The sequence below is a fragment of the Callithrix jacchus genome, chromosome 7 (genome assembly GCF_049354715.1).
Source record: "Callithrix jacchus isolate 240 chromosome 7, calJac240_pri, whole genome shotgun sequence".
Classification (NCBI taxonomy): Eukaryota; Metazoa; Chordata; class Mammalia; order Primates; family Cebidae; genus Callithrix; species Callithrix jacchus.
In genome coordinates, this window is record NC_133508.1 from 57,859,081 (window position 1) to 57,876,878 (window position 17,798).

The window sequence follows — 17,798 nt, forward strand, 5'->3', positions numbered from 1 at the left end:
CGTGAGAATTGTATACCCAGCAAAACTTTCACTCAAAAACGAGGGAATAATTAAGACATTCCAACATTTTAAATTAGTGAGATTTATAAGCTGAGAAAGTTCATTACCATTAGACATACCCTAGAAGAAATACCAAAAGATTCTTCAAATTGAGAAGATAAGGAACCAGACATTAACTGAAAACCATATAATACTATAAAGTTTTTTCCAGCAAAGATAAATACACAGGCAAATATATAAGCCTCTATTATTATTATTTTACATATGTATTTTATTGCACTTTAGATTTGGGGGTACATGTGAATGCAGGATTATTGCACAGGTATATACATGGTAATGTGGTTTGCTGCCTCCATCCCCGTCACCTACATCTGGCATTTCTCCCCATGTTATCCCTCCCCAACTCCGTACCCTCTGCTGTCCCTCCCCTTGTCCACCACCAACAGACCCCAGTGTGTGATGCTCCCCTCCCTGTGTCCATGTGTTCTTATTGTTCAACACCTGCCTATGAGTGAGAACATGTGGTGTTTGATTTTCTGTTCTTGTGTCAGTATGCTGAGAATTATGGTTTCCAGATTCATCTGTGTCCCTACAAATGACATGAACTCATTGTTTTTTATGGCTGCATAGTATTCCATGGTGTGTATGTGCCACATTTTCCCTTTCCAGTCTATCATCGATGGGCATTTGGGTTGGATCCAGGTCTTTGCCACTGTAAACAGTGGTGCAGTGAACATATGTGTGCATGTGTCTTTATAACAGAACCATTTATAATCCTTTGGATATACACCCAGTAATGGATTGCTGGGTCAAATGGAATTTCTATTTCTAGATCCTTGAAGAAGTGCCACACTGTCTTCCACAATGGTTGAACTAATTTACACTCCCACCAACAGTGTGAAAGTGTTCCTATTTCTCCACATCCTCTCCAGCAGCTGTTGTCTCCAGATTTTTTAATGATTGGCATTCTAACTGGTGTGAGATGGTATCTCAATGTGGTTTTGATTTGCATTTCTCTAATGACCAGTGATGTTGAACATTTTTTCATATGTTTATTGGCCTCATGTATGTCTTCTTGTGAAAAGTGTCTGTTCATATCCTTTGCTCACTTTTGAATGGGTTTGTTTTTTTCTTGTAAATTTGTTTAACTTCTTTGTAGATTCTAGATATCTGCCCTTTGTCAGATGGGTAGATGGCAAAAATTTTTTCCAATCTGTTGGTTGCCAGTTCACTCTAATGATTGTTTCTTTTGCTGTGCAGAAACTCTGGAGTTTAATTAGATCCCATCTGTCTATTTTGGCTTTTGTTGTCAAAGCTTTTGGTGTTTTAGTCATTAAATCCTTGCCTGTGCCTATGTCCTGAATGGTTTTCTGCCTATGCTTTCTTCTAGAGTTTTTATGGTGTTAGGTCTTATGTTTAAATCTTTAATCCATCTGGAGTTAATTTTAGTGTAAGGTGTCAGGAAGGGGGTCCAGTTTCTGCTTTCTGCACATGGCTAGCCAGTTTTCCCAACACCATTTATTAAACAGGGAATCCTTTCCCCATTGCTTGTTTTTGTCAGGTTTGTCAAAGATCAGATGGTAGGAGATGTGTGGCATTGCCTCTGAGGCCTCTATTCTGTTCCATTGGTCTGTATCTCTGTTTTGGTACCAGTGCCATGCGCTTTTGATTGCTGTAGCCTTTTAGTATAGTCTGAAGTCAGGTAGTGTGATGCCTCTTGCTTTGTTGTTTTTGCTTAGAATCGACTTGACTATATGGGCTCTCTTTTGGTTCCATATGAAGTTTAAGGTGGTTTTTTCCACTTCTGTTAAGAGGGTCATAGGTAGCTTGATGGGGATAGTGTTGAATCTATAAATTACTTTAGGCAATATGGCCATTTTCCCAATATTGATGCTTCCTAACCATGAGCATGGAGTGTTTTTCCATCTGTTTGTGCCCTCTCTTATTTCCTTGAGCAGTGGTTTGTAGTTCTCCTGAAGAGGTCCTTTATATCCTTTGTTATTTGCATTCCTAGGTATTTTATTCTCTGTGTAGCAACTGTGAATGGCAGTTCACTCCTGATTTGGCTCTCTGTTAGTCTGCTATTAGTGTATAGGAATGCTTGTGATTTCTGCACATTGATTTTATATCCTGAGACTTTGCTGAAGTTGCTTATCAGTTTAAGGACATTTTGGGCTGAGACGATGGGGTCTTCTAAATATACAATCACATTGTCTGCAAATAGAGACAATTTGATTTCCTCCTTTCCTAATTCAATACCCTTTATTTCTTTTTCTTCCCTGAATGCTCTGGCTAGAACTTCCAATACTATATTGAATAGGAGTGGTGAGAGAGGGCATCCTTGTGTAGTGCCAGATTTCAAAGGGAATGCTTCCAGTTTTTGCCCATTCAGTATATTAGCTATGGATTTGTTGTAAATAGCTTTTATTATTTTGAGATATGTTCCATTGATAGTTTATTGAGAGTTTTTAGCATAGAGGGCTGTTGAATTTTGTTGAAGGCCTCTGCATCTATAGAGATAATCATGTGGTTTTTCTCTTTGGTTCTGCTTATGTGGTGGATTACGTTTATTGGCTTGTGTATGCTGAACCAGCCTTGCAACACCGGGATGAAGCCTACTTGATCATGATAGATAAGCTTTCTGATGTGCTGTTGCAATCGGTTTGCCAGTATTTTATTGAAGATATTTGCATCTATGTTTATCATGGATATTGGCCAAGTTTTATTTTCTTGTTGAGTCTCTGCCAGGTTTTGGTATCAGGATGATGCTGGTCTCATAAAATGATTTGGAAAGGATTCCCTCTTTTTGGATTGTTTGGAAAAGTTTCAGAAGGAGTGGTGCTAGCTCCTCTTTGTATGTCTGGTGGAATCTGGCTGTGAACCCATCTGGACCTGGACTTTTTTTGCTTGGTTGGCTATTAATTGCTGCCTCAACTTCAGCCCTTGTTATTGGTCTATTCGGGGTTTCTACTTCTTCCTGGTTTAGGCTTGGGAGGGTGCTAGTGTCCAGAAATGTATCCATTTCTTCCAGGTTTCCTGGTTTATGTGCATAGAGTTGTTTGTAGTAATCTCTGATGGTAGTTTGTATTTCTGTGGAATCAGTGGTGATATCCCCTTTATTGTTTTTTATTGCATCTATTTGTTTCTTCTCTTTTCTTTTTTACTAATCTGGCTAGCGGTCTATTTTGTTGATCTTTTCAAAAAACCAGCTCCTGGATTTGTTAATATTTTGAAGGGTGTTTTGTGCCTCTATTGCCTAAAGTTCTGCTCTGACCTTAGTTATTGCTTGTCTTGTGCTAGCTTTTGAGTTTTTTTCATCTTGTTCTACTAGCTCTTTCCATTTTGATGATAGGGTGTCAATTTTAGATCTTTCCCTGCTTTTCATGTGGGCATTTATTGCTATAAATTTTCCTTTAGACACTGATTTAAATGTGTCCCAGAGATTCTGGTAGGTTGTTTTATCTTTGTTCTTGTTGGTTTTAAGGAACTAATATTTATCTCTGCCTTCATTTCATTGTTTATCCAGTTAACATTCAGGAGCCAGTTGTTCAGTTTCCATGAAGTGTGTGGTTCTGAGTTAGTTTCTTAATCCTGAGTTCTAATTTGATTGCACTGTGGTCTGAGAAACTGTTATGATTTCCATTCTTTTGCATTTGCTGAGGAGTGATTTACCTCCAATTATGTGGTCAATTTTAGAGTAGGTGCAATGTGCTGCTGAGAAGAATGTATGTTCTGTGGATCTGGGGTGGAGAGTTCTGTAAATGTCTATTAGGCTTGCTTGGTCCTGATCTGAGTTCAAGTCCTGGATATGCTTGTTAATTTTCTGTCTTGTGGATCTATCTAATATTGACAGTGGAGTGTTCAAATCTCCCACTATTATTGTGTGAGAGTCCAAGTCTCTTTGTAGGTCATTAAGAACTTGCTTTATGTATCTGGGTGCCCCTGTATTGGGTTCGTATATATTTAGGATAGTTAGCTCTTCTTGTTGCATTAATCCTTTTACTATTATGTAATGCCCTTGTCTCTTTTAATCTTTGTTGGTTTAAAGTCTATTTTCAGAGACTAGGATTGCAACTCTGCTTTCTTTTGCTCTCCATTTGCTTGGTAAATCTTCCTCCATCCCTTTAGTTTGAGCCTATGTGTAGCCTTGCATGTGAGATGGGTTTCCTGGATACAGCACACTGATGGGTTTAGAATTTTTATCCAATTTGCCAGTCTGTGGCTTTTTTGATTGAGGCATTTAGCCCATTTACATTTAAGGTTAATATTGTTATGTGTAAATTTGATCCTGCCATTTTGATGCTAGCTTGTTGTTTTGCCTGTTCATTGATGGAGTTTCTTCACCATTTGGTACATTTTTGGAGTTGTTGGTACTACTGGTTGTTCCTTTCTATGTTTAGTGCTTCTTTCAGGAGCTCTTGTAAGGCAGGCCTGGTGGTGGTGAAATGTCTCTGCAATTGCTTGTGCGTAAAGGATTTTATATCTCCTTTGCTTATGAAGCTTAGTTTGACTGGATATGAAATTCTAGGTTGAAAGCTTTTTTCTTTAAGGATATTGCATATTGGTCCCCACTCTCTTCTGGCTTGTAGGGTTTCTACCAAGAGATGTGCTGTGAGTCTGATGGACTTCCCTTTGTGGGTAACCAGACCTTTCTCTCTGGCTGCCCTTAGCATTTTTTCCTTCCTTTCAACCCTGGTGAATCTGACGATTATGTGCCTTGGGGTTTCTCTTGTTGAGAAATACCTTTGTTGTGTTCTCTGTATTTCCTGGACTTGAATATTGGTCTGCCTTGCTAGGTTGGGGAAGTTCTCCTGGATAATATCCTGAAAAGTGTTTTCCAGCTTGGATTCATTCTCTCCGTCACATTCAGGTACACCTATCAAATGGAGATTAGGCGTTACACATAATCCCATATTTCTTGGAGGCTTTATTCATTTCTGTTTACTTTTTTCTCTACTCTTGCCTTCCTGCTTTATTTCATTGAATTTATCTTCAATCTCTGATATCCTTTCTTCTGCTTGGTCGATTCAGCTATTGAAACTTGTGTATGTTTCACGAAGTTCCTGTGTTGTGTTTTTCAGCTCATAAATTTGTTTATATTCTTCTCTCAGCTGTTTATTTTCATTAGCATTTTGTCAAATCTTTTTTTAAGGTTCTTAGTTTCTTTGCATTGGGTTAGAACATGTTCTTTTAGCTCAGAGAAGTTTGTTATTACCCACTTTCTGAAGTCTGTTTCTATCAATTCATCAGACTCATTCTCCATCCAGCCTTGTTCCCTTGCTGGTGAGGAGTTGTGATCCCTTGGAGGAGGAGAGGTGTTCTGGTTTTGGGTGTTTCATCGTTTTTGCGCTGGTTTCTTTCCATCTTTTTGGATTTATCTACCTGTGGTCTTTGTCGTTCATGACTTTCGGATGGGGTCTCTGAGTGGATATCCCTTTTGTTGATGAAGTTATTTCTGTTTTTTTAGTTATCCTTCTAACAGTCAGGCCCCTCTGCTGTAGGGCTGTTGGAGCCCAGACCCTGCTTGCCTGGGGATCACCTGCAGTGGCTGCAGAACAGTAAGGGTTGCTGCCAGTTTCTTCTTCTATTATCTTTGTCCCAGAAGGATACCCGCCAGATGTCAGCCTGAGCTCTCCTTTATGAGGTGTCTCTTTGGATATACAGGGGTTGAGGAGCTGCTTGAGGATACAGTCTTTCCCTTATAGGAGCTCAAGTGCTGAGCTGTGAGCTCCATTGTTCTGTTCAGAGCTGCTGGACAGATACGTTTAAGTCTGCTGCAGCAGAACTCGTAAGCACCTTTTTTTTCCCAGGTGCTCTGTCCTGTGAAGTTGGGGCTTTATGATAAGTTCCTGATGTGCTGCTGTCTTTTTTCAGAGATGCCTTGCCCAGCGAGGAGGTAGCCTAGTCACAGCCTGCCAGCACAGGTGTTGCTGTGCTGCGGTGGGCTCTGCCCAGCTGCTGTGTGAACTTCCTTGAGGTTTTGTTTATAGAGGTATAGTTAGAATTGCCTCGGTAATGGCGGTCTGCCTCGGTAATGGCAGACTGCCTCATTAATGGCAAATGCCCTTCCCCCGACAGAGCTGGACCATTCCAGGTCCAGCTGTACTTGCTATGAAACTTACAATCCAGAGGGTTTCAGATTGCTGGTCTTTGTGGGGGTGGGACCTGCCTACCCAGATCACCTGGCTCCCTGTTTCAGCTCCCCCACCTTTTTTTTTCTTTCAGTTGAATGGGTGACTCGGTCTCCCAGGCGTCCCAGCCACCAGTTGAAACAGCGCCCAGATTTGTGTGAGTTTTTTGTGCGGAGACCCACTGCACCAGCTGAAACAGCTGTGCTAGAGACCTGTGGTGGTTTTCCACCCAGGAATATCCTGGTCTGTGGGCAGTAAAAATTCATTTGAAAATGTGGTAATCACTCACCCTCTGCACTCCAAAGCTGATCTTGCATCATCTCCAAGCCTCTATTATTATAATTTTGGGTCATAAGTCTAGTTTTTATTCTTTTATAGGATTTAATAGACAAAAGCATAAAAATCTAAGGGAAAACATGATATATAAAGATGTGATTTGTGATATCAATAACAAAGTTAGAGAGGCCTGAGGTACAAAGAAGTACAGTTTTTGTAAGCAACTCATGTTAAATTGTTATCACCTTAAAATACATATTTATAACTTCATGATTTTATATGAAATCCTTCTGTTAATCATCCCAAACAAAATCTGTAGACTACACATAAAATGAAATAAAAACAGAATCAAAACATGTCACTACAAAAACTCAACTAAACACAACAAAAGGCAGTAAGGGAAGAAATGAGGCAGCGTCTTAAAAAAGATATTTGTGGCCAGATTTTATTGCTTACACCTGTAATCCCAACACTTTGACTGGTGGATGTGGAAGGATTACTTGAACCCAGGAATTGGAGACCAGCTTGGTCAACATTGTGAGACTCATCTCTATCAAAAATTAAAAATTAGTTGGGTATGGTCATATACTCCTGTAGTCTGAGCTACTCCAAAAGCTGAGGTGGGAAAATCACTTGAGCCCAGAAAATCACTGCACTCCAGCCTGGGTGACAGTATGAAATCCTGTGTTAAAAAAAATAACTAAATAAATAAAAGTCCAGGCACAGTGGCTCACGCTTGTAATCCCAGCACTGTATCACCTGAGGTCAGGAGTTTGAGATCAGCCTGACCAATATGGTAAAACCCCATCTCTACTAAAAATACAAAAGTCAGCCAGGCATGGTGGCATGTGCCTGCAGTCCTAGCTACTCGGGAGGCTACTTGGGGGGCTGAGATTCCAGTCTGGGCGACAGAGCAAGACTGTCTCATTAAACAAAAAAAAGATAAAAATTAAAAATATATTTGTACACCCATGTTCATATCAGCATTATTCAAAATAGCTAAAAAGGTGGGAGCAACCCAAGTGTTCACTGACAGATGAATGGATAAGCAAAATATGCTACATGTGTACAAAGAAATATTATTCATCCTTAAAAAAATAAGGGAATTCTGACACATTATAACATGGATGAGCTTTGAGGATATTATTTTAAGTGAAATAAGCCAGTTCCAAGAACATGGTGAATAAGCCAGTTACAAGAACCTCATTCCATGTCCATGAGGTACCTACACTAGGCATATTACAGAGAAAGAAAATAAAATTGTGGTTGGCAAGGGATGGGAAGAGGGGACAATAGGGAGTTAGATGTTTAGTATCCCTAATCCAAATGCTCCAAAATCTGTAAGTTTTTGAGAGCCAGCATGAAACAATAACACTTTAAAAGCTCGTTGGAGCACTTGAGATTTTCAGACTAGGAATACTGAACCTGTAAATAATGTAATTCTCTAAAATTTGGAAAAATCTGAAATCCAAAACTCTTCTGGTCCGAAGCATTCTGAATAAGGGATACTAGATCTGTATTTAATGGACGGAAAGTTTCAGTTTTGCAAGATGAAAAGAGGTATGAAGATACACAGTGTTGACAGTTACACATTTTTTTTTTTCTTGAGACAAGGTCTCACTCTATTACCGAGGCTGGAGTGCAGTGTCATGATCATAGCTCACTACAGTCTTGATCTCGCAGGCTCAAGTGATCATCCCACTTCTCCCTCCCAAGCAACTGTGACTACAGGCGTGTGCTACCATACCCAATAATTTAAAAAAAAAAAATATTTCACAGAAACAGGTTCTTGCTATGCTGCCCAGGCTGATCTCAAATTCCTGGGCTCAACCAATGCCCTGTATTGGCATCCCAAAGTGCTGTGATTAACAGGTATGAGCCATCATGCCCAGCCAAATGTAAATGTTCTTAATACCACAGAACTATAAACTTAAGAACTGTCAAGGTGGTACTATGGTTGAATACTGACCTCTTCAAAACCTCATAGTGAAATCTGATCCCCAATGTTGGAGGTGGGGTCTAATGGGAAGTGTTTGGATTAAGAGAGGTGTTCTCTCATAAATGAGTTGCTGGAGTGAGTTCTCATCAAATTCCCTCAAGAACGGGTTATTTAAAAGAGGCTATCACCTCGTTCTCTCATCATGTGATCTCTGAATACATCTTCCTCTTCACCTTTTGCCAGGAGTAGAAGCTTCCTCAGTCCCTTATCAGAAGCAGGTGCTGGTGCTGGCAACATGCTTCTTGTATAGCCTGCAGAACCATGAGCTCTTTTCTTCAAATGAGCCAGACTTAGGCATTCCTTTGTAGCAACTCAAATGGTCTCAGAAAGATGGTAAATGTTACGTGTATTTTTATCACAATTAAAAAAAATTTTTTTTTAGGAGAACAGCTTTCACTCTGTTGCGCAAAGTGAAGTACAGTGACACAATCGTAGCTCACTGCATCCTAGAACATCTGGGTTTAAGTGATCTTCCTCTGCCTTAGCCTCCCAAGTACCTGGGACTAGAGGCACAGGTTACCACATCCAGATAAAAACATTTTGAAAGTAGTCAAAACAACAATATCACTCTAGCACAAAAGCCTGATAACAAACAAGTTTGTTTCAAGAGCATTTATTCAATTTCACTAACTGGCTGTCAGACGAATACATATTTGCACATATACAATTGTAAATGCTTGCTTGTTTCTTCAATTGTAAACAATATTTGACAAAGTAGAGCTATCAAAACAATGAAAAGTTGATATGGCGCTATATTCCACATGAAATTCATAAATGGTGGCTAGCTATAGAAAACCATCCAACACAGATCTTAAAATCAACATTTAATAGTCTGCACAAAACATGATGACTTTTTTATGTTTCAGTGAATGAAAAATAAGAATTTTTTATCATTTATTATCAAAGAGGGAGAGTAAGAAAGACCCGAGTAGAATACATATTTTCTCATCATATAGAGCAAGAGATGCTATTTAAAAACAAAATGACCCCACGAACATAATCAAGAAACACTACAAATGATTAAATAAAGCAATAAAATAATTCCTCTACCACAGGAAAACATTGGCTCTTCATGCCAATTAGGGTTCTGTGTCTATTGCAACTGCCAATCTGACAGGAATTGAAGAACCACTTTTTCCTTCTTCAAATCTAACATCAGCCCATGTGGAATAGTTGCATCCTCTTAAAACCATTTTCCTATTCTTTGGAATGTGCCAAGACACTACTCTGGACTCAGGTTTTGAGGCCCAGAGAATCAGAAATGACCAATTTGCAGGGCCAGACACAGTGATCACATTGGTAATTCTAGCACCTTTAGGAGGCTGAGGTGGGAGGATTGCTTGAGCTTAGAAGTTCAAGACCAGACTGGGTAACACGGTGAGACCTCATCTCTACCAAAAAAAAACAAAAAATTACCCAAGCATGGTGGTGCATGCCTGTGGTCCGAGCTACTTGGGAGGCTGAGGTAGGACTGCTTCAGCCTAGGAGGAGGAAGAGGTTGCAGTGAGCCAAGATCATGACACTGTGCTCCAGCCTGGGTGAGAGAGTGAGAACCCGTCTAGAAAGGGGAAGGAGAAGGGGAAAGGGGAGGAGGAGGGGGAGGGGGGAGGGGAAGGGAGAGGAAGAGGGGGAGGGGGAGGGGAGGGGAAGGGGGAGGGGGAGGGAGAGGAAGAGGGGGAGGGGGAGGGGAGGGGGAGGGGGAGGGGGAGGAAGGGGGGAGAGAGAAAGAAAAAGAAAGAAAAGGAAGAAAGAAAGAAAGGAAAGGAGAAAGAGTAAGAAAGAAAGAGAGAGAGAGAAAGAATAAAAGAATACCATTTATCTGTTGGGATACAGGCAGGTATTGGACCATGTATATAGCCAGTGCAATTATTGGAATACATTTCAAATGGTGTCCAAGTCAGGTCATATTTACATGCAGTGAATCAGAAGATATGTACTTTAATTTTCAATTCTATGTTAACACAAAATATCTAATAACTATACCAACTAAAATATTTTAAAATAGAAATTTCATTAAATATTCAAACAACAGTATAATATTGCAAATAAAACTAAGTCCTATAACTTTTGTTGAAACATGGAGTGAAATAAAGCAGTGCAAGCTTAATACACAAACTTTTAAAATCAATCATAAAAAAGGAGTCTATTTCCTACTTTATATATAACATCAACCACTAGGTAGTTCTATTGACTATTAGATTGATCACATATTCCCACTACATTAAGCATTATTGTAAACAGAATGCTGGCATTTATCTCTTCCCCCTCTCTCCTCCCCCTTCTCCTTCTCCTTCTCCTTCTTTTGAGACAGTCTCCCTCTATCAGCCAGGCTGGAGTGAAGTGATGAGATCTTGGTTCACTGCAACCTCCACCTCTCAGGTTCAAGCCATCCTTATACCTCAGCCTCCAGAGTACCTGGGACTATAGGCATGTACCACCACCTCCAGCTAATGTTTGCATTTTTAGTAGACACAGTGTTTTGCCACATTGGCCAGGCTGGTCTTGAACTCCTGGCCTTAAGTGATCCACCCACCTCAGTCTCTCAAAGTGCTGAGATTATAATCATGAACGACAGCATCCAGTCTATTTCTTCTTCTTCTTTTTTTTTTTTTTTTTTTTGTTGTTGTTTGTTTTTTTGAGACAGAGTTTCACTCTTGTTACCCAGGCTGGAGTGCAATGGTGCGATCTCTGCTCACCGCAACCTCCGCCTCCTGGGTTCAGGCAATTCTCCTGCCTCAGCCTCCTGAGTAGCTGGGATTACAGGCACGCGCCACCGTGCCCAGCTAATTTTTTGTATTTTTAGTAGAGACGGGGTTTCACCTTGTTGACCAGGATGGTCTCGATCTCTTGACCTCGTGATCCGCCCGCCTCAGCCTCCCAAAGTGCTGGGATTACAGGCTTGAGCCACCGTGCCCGGCCTCCAGTCTATTTCTTCTTAGTGAATCTAGTTTCCCTTTCCCTTTTGAAATAGTCTCTGATTAAAGTTTATATGTTACATATGCAGCACCTCCGATAGCAAGAACACTCAAATGTCAAAAAGAATAAATCATAATGACTCACAACTTCTCAGACAAATGAGCAGATTATGATTATTATGTAAACTCAGGCTTCCAAATGCTCTCTCTCCTTCAAAGCCAAGTATATAATAGATACACAGCATAATAATAACCACACTCTGACATACTTAAGACTCTTTGTTTTGTTTTTTTTTTCCTTTATTTGGAGATGAAGTCTTGCTGTCGCCCAGGCTAGAGTGCAGTGGCATGATCTCTGCTCACTGTAACCTTCACCTCTCACGTTCAAGTGATTCTCCTACCTGAGCCTTCCAAGTAGCTGTGACTGTAGGCACATGCCACCATGCCTGGCTAATTTCTGTATTTTTAGTAGAGATGGGGTTTCACCATGATGGCCAGGTTGGCCTCGAACTCCTGACCTCAGATGATCTACTTGCCTCAGCCTCCCAAAGTGCTGGGATTACAGGCATGAGCCACAGCTCTGACATGCTTAAGACTCAATTACAGTACATGGTAGGCATAAACCTTCAGTGTAAGATTAGCAACTTATCAAGAAAATAAAAAACTATTACCACTATAATATGAACATAAAATACAGCAAATACACAGCAGTAAATTTCCATTTCAAAAAAACATTTGCTATAGCCTCACAGAAAAGTTCCTATATGAAAATTCTGGTGCAAAAATACCTCAATGATGGCATTGAAGCACCAAAAATGAATATCTGTCCAGAATATAAGCTAAAATGGTACAGAATTATTTTATGGATAGTTTAAAGGCTATCTTCTTTTGCTACCTTTTATTTAAATACCAAAGATTTCATCTTAACAATGTAAGAACTGAAATAGTACTGGCTGACTACATATTCGGTTATTTATAAGGGAAAGCACTCAATGATGAGTGTCCATTACAATTTTTCTATCTGATTATGCTAAATATAGTACAAAAACCCAAGTTATTTTTAGGTAATCACTGAGCTGGTTAAGTAAACATTATGTCCACTGTGTAATGAGACCCCCATAGTATTTACTCTGTCAAGAATAAACAGACATCATGCACACTGAATCACATGAGACAGGTTCAGAAAACAGCTGAGTCACCCACCATTCGCCTTTTACTTCCTATTCCCAGAAACTCAGTGGAAATTTCTACCTCACCACAACATCAGGCTTCTTTTCCTTCCCTTAATAACACCAAACAGTTTGTGTTAAAGCTCAATTTAGATATCATATAGTTCTATTATCTTCTAACATTTTATTATGTTCTATTATTCCCAAACAACACACCAAGTTCCTGACAATACAAAAACAAAGGCAAGTAACATCAGGAGGTTAATTAGGTTGGCACACATCATCACAATTAGGCCAGATATATTAGGGGGGGAAAAAAGCCTCTCCAGTTGACCTATAAGTATTACAGTATCACCTCACTGTCCATATAGCTTGCACTTTTTTGAAATGGACAACAGATCCCCTAAGTTTTCTTTCTAAAGCTTCTGAATGATACAGTAAATGTTCTTTTACTATGAATAACAAGCTTTAAAGCAAAATCACTTTCAGTTTTCTTTCCTTTGAGGATGCTAATTAGTAGTGCCCTCGGTGAAAAATATTAGGTATACAAAAACTTGTACTCACATTAAAATAAAAGAAACTCTCAAACCATACCTGACTTCAGATGTAGCAATCTAACAAGTCTGTGAGTTCTTCTATTTTGTTTGCAGTAGCAATTCTAAGTCATGGAAATAAAGTTGAAAAAGACACGAATGACTCCTATGCACAGGGATTTACAATTTACCTAAAAACTGTAAAAATGACACAGAAAGTGGTATAAGGAGTATGAATAATATATCAAGAAGTACAAAGCAGAATGTGATTAATTCTTCCTGGAAGATTTCCAGTGAGCCTCCAAAAGTGACACATCAACAGGGATAGATGGTGAGCTTGCAGTCAGCCTTAAAAAGCGGAGATCATGTGTAGGTAAACAAATAATATTTTAAACAGAAGCACAAAGATCTGAAAAATTAGGGCATGTCTGCTGAACCATGAACACATCAGTAATGCCAGAGAATAGAAGTGCATGAGGTAGAGTGAGAGGAGGTGACATTAGAGAATTAGATTAGGGCCCGACTAAAAAGACATGTCAAGTGAGGACTTTACCATGAAGGTAATCCTAGGAGATGTTGAACCAGGCAGTAATATCATCCAATTTGTTTAATAAAGAGAGCCATTACAACAATATGAACTCTTAGGGAAGATACTGGTGTCAAGACAGCAGACTCCAACAGAACTTTCTGAACAACTAAATATAAGGGGAAGAAAGCTGCTTCTCCAAAGTTTGAGGTTTAGATGGCTAAGAATGCTTATAGAGCCCAAAATGATTGGGTCCCAGGCTATCATTGACTTCACTACATATACCATTACTGTCCAGCCATATTGGCCTTATTTATTTCCCTCAAACGTACCAACTTTATTTTCTCTTAAGGCTTTTGCAATAGTTGTTTTCTCTTCTTTGAATAAAAAAGTGATGAATTTATTTGTATTATGGAGAGGCTTTAATGTCAAAGAGATATCTAGGTATAAAAGTCTACACAGTAATTAGGCATGAAGAGAGCAGAGTCAACAACAGAGGCTGAACAAGGAATCAGCAAACATAACCAGCAGTCCTTGCCATGAGAGTGGATGAGATCACCTAAAGACCAAATAACAGAAAATTATCCCCTGTTCATGAACTGGAAGATTTAATACTATTAAGATGCCAATACAACCCAAAGTGATCTACAGATTGAATGTAATCTCTATCAAAATCCCAATGGTGTGCTCTACAAAAACAGAAAAACTCCCCATCCTAATATTAGTATGTATTCTCAAGGAACTGTGAATGTCCAGAAAAACAGATAAAAAAAGTTGGAGGTCTCACAATTCCAGATTTCAAAATTACAAATCTGTAAAAGTGTAGTACCGGTGTAAAAATAATCAGAAATAGGAAAAAATGGCCTGGAAATAAACCCACACATATATGTTCAAATTATTTTTGAAAAGGGTACCAAAATCATTCAATGCAGAAAGGGCATTTTCAACAAATGGTTCTGGAAAAAATTAGATATACATATGCAAAAGAATGAAGTTAGATCCTCACCTAACACCAAATAGAAAAATTAGTTCAAAATAGATTAAAGACAAAAATGTAAGAGCCAAAAGTAAAAAAAATCTGAGAAGAAATCCCAGAGCAAATGCTTTGAAACACTGGATTTGTCAATGACTTCTTAGATACAATACCAAAGGCAGAAGAAAAAAAAAGTAGACAACTTGGGCATATTAAAAATTTTTGTGCATCAAAAAATACTACACCAAGAGAGTAAAGAGGCAACCCACAGAACAGGAGAAAATATTTGTAAATTACACATCTGTTAAAAAGTTAGTATCTTGGACTGGGTGCAGTGGCCCATGTCTGTAATCTCAGCACTGTGGGAGGCCAAGGTGGGAGAACCACTTGAGGCCAGGAGTTTGAAACCAGCCTGGCCAACATGACAAAACACTGTCTCTACTAAAAATAGAAAAATGAGCCAGGCTTATAATCATAGCCACTCAGGTGGCTGAGGCACGAGAATCACTTAAACCCAGGAAGTGGAGGTTGCAGTGAACCGAGATCGCAACACTGCACTCCAGCCTACATGACAGAGGGAGACTCTATTAGAAAAAAAAAAAAAAAAGTTAATATCCTGAATATATAAGATTCCTAAAACTCAACAACAAAAAAGCAAACAATTTGATAGAGAAATGGGCAAAGGACATGAATAGACATTTCTAGAAAAAAAGATACACACATGGCCAACAAGCCCATGAAAAGATGCTAATCCTAAGGAAATACAAATCTATACTATATTGAGCTATCACCTCACACCAAGATGGTTAGTATATGTGTGTACATACACATACATACACACACACACGCAATGTATTTCTTTTTTAACAGAAAAAAATGTTGAAAAGGATGTGGAGGAACTCTAGTGCACTGTTGGTGGGAATGTAAAATGGGTACAGCCATTGTGGAAAACAGTATGGCACTTTCACAAAAAAATAGGAATTACCATACAGTTCTGCAATTCCACTTCTAAGTATCCACACTAAATAAATGAAAATGAGGTCTTAGAGAGCTGTTTGTACACACACATTCATATCAGTATAATTCATAATAGGTAAAACATGAACACCAACCAAGTGTTCATCAACAGATGAAAAGATAAACAGAATATGGTACCATACAGGCAGGGCGCGGTGGCTCACGCCTATAATCCCAGCACTTTGGGAGGCCGAGGCGGCTGGATCATGAGGTCAAGAGATCGAGACTATCCTGGTCAACATGGTGAAACCCCATCTCTACTAAAAATACAAAAATTAGCTGGGCATGGTGGTGCACGCCTGTAATCCCAGCTACTGGGGAGGCTGAGGCAAGAGAATTGCTTGAACCCAGGAGGCGGAGGTTGCGGTGAGCCGAGATCGCGCCATTGCACTCCAGTCTGGGTAACAAGAGTGAAACTCTGTCTCAAAAAAAGAATATGGTACCATACATAAAGTGAAACATAGCCATAAAAAGAAAGGAAATTCTGACATATCCTAACAAAATGCAAGGAACTTGAGGACAACATGCTAAGTGAAATAAGCCAAGTCACAAACAACTACAGTTGTCTGATAACAGCTATATGATGTAGTTTAAGACTAGTCAAAACCACAGACAGACAGGAGAATAGTTGTTGTCAGAGACTAAAGGAAGGGGTCAAAGGAAAGTTAATGTTTAGTGGGTACGGACTTTCAATTTTACAAGATGAAAGAAAAGAGTTATAAAGATGGATCTTGGTGATCACTGCATATTATAAATGTATACTTAAAATGTACACTTAAAAATGGGGTTAAGATTTTACATTTTACGCTATTTGCATTTTAATACATTTTTAAAATTGGGGTAAAAATGAGAAAAGTTCAGAGATAGTAAAGTAAGTTGCCCAAGGTCACACATGATACCTAATTCAAAATGTAAACCTCCAAATGCAGACACCGATGAAATTACAAGACAAATACCTATTCACACAAAACTCGAGATAACTAGGGAGAAAGAAGGGGTTGGGATAAAGGAGGAATACAGAGTTGCTTCAAAGAAAATTGGTAATCGACTTAAGGTGAGTGATGGTTGGTTGTGTTCTGATTATCCTTTCAAACCAAGCACGTTATAATATACTCTTATAAGCTTAAACATACCACAATAAATTGTGTAACGTAGGTATTTCAACAAAGAGTAAGCAGCAGAATTAGACAAGGTAAAGCAGAGCCACTCATGATATGTAACTTCACAAGCTATACAGTGCATGGCTGGCCCATCAAGCTGTTGGTGACCAAACTAGTACTGATGTAAGCACAGTGCTGGAAATGACTGAAAGTCAATTCGTGATTACTAAAAGAATTACCAAGCAGCTAAGTTGTAGCTACATTATACCTTAGTAGAGCTTAGACCAGCTGTATTAATAAGTCATTAATTTTTGTTTGAGACATCGTAACTTCTCACTCCTGGACGCAGCAAGTGAGTCTCCAGCCTCAGGTTCCCAAAGTGCTGGAATTACTGGCTTGAGCCAAAGTGCCTGGCCTAAACAGAGTCTCGCGGTGGTGCAATCCCGGCTCACTACAACCTCTGCCTCCTGGGTCCAAGCAATTCTCATGCCTCCGCCTCCCATGTAGCTGCAACTACAGGTGTACACAGCCATGCCCAACTAACTCTTCATATTTTTAAGAGAGACAGGGTTTCACCACGTTGGCTAGGCTGCTCTTGAACTCCTAGCCTCATGTGATCTGCCTGCCTTGGCCTTCCAAAGTGTTGAGATTACAGGCATGAGCTACCATGCCTGGCTCCAATCATAAAGTTTTAATTAGACTCCACCAACACAGGTATTTGAATTTCCAAAGCAGAGCCACCCATCTTGGGAGGCAGAACAGAGGTAAAGGCCTGCTGAGTTAGTTTCTGGGATGAAAACTGAGAAGAGAGAGAAATTGAGGGGGGAAAAGGGAACTAGTGGGCCAGATGCAGTGGTTCACACCTGTAATCCTAGCACTTTGGAAGGCCAAGGTGGGAGGATCACTTGAGGCCAGGAGTTTGAGACAACCCTGCACAACATAGCAATACCTCATCACTACAAAATAAACAATCATGTTTTTTTTTTTTTTTTTTTTTTTAAAGAAAGAGAACTAGTGGTTTTATACAGTTAAAGTAGTTAGTTATAGGATCAACGGTAAACAAAAGGAAAGTGTGGAGATTACAGGGATAAGCTACCTTATTACAGAAAGGGGCTGCCATCTTGAGAATAGAAATAAAATTAAAGAATTAAAACGTTGT

General features: G+C 39.4%; 1 protein-coding gene across 50 annotated transcripts in view; it reads right to left on the reverse strand.

Annotated features, from left to right (window-relative positions):
- EIF4G3 (eukaryotic translation initiation factor 4 gamma 3) overlaps positions 1-17,798 on the reverse strand; it is a 390,720-nt gene that overhangs the window by 209,143 nt on the left and 163,779 nt on the right. The window contains exon 2 of one of the 50 annotated variants that reach the window (XM_054258848.2): positions 9,823-9,887. The exons of the other annotated variants lie outside the window; for them this stretch is intronic. Within the exon in view, the coding sequence (XP_054114823.2) occupies positions 9,823-9,840 (18 nt within the window). The 5' untranslated portion in view covers positions 9,841-9,887. The remainder of the gene's footprint in view (positions 1-9,822; positions 9,888-17,798) is intronic. 50 annotated transcript variants of the gene reach the window in all.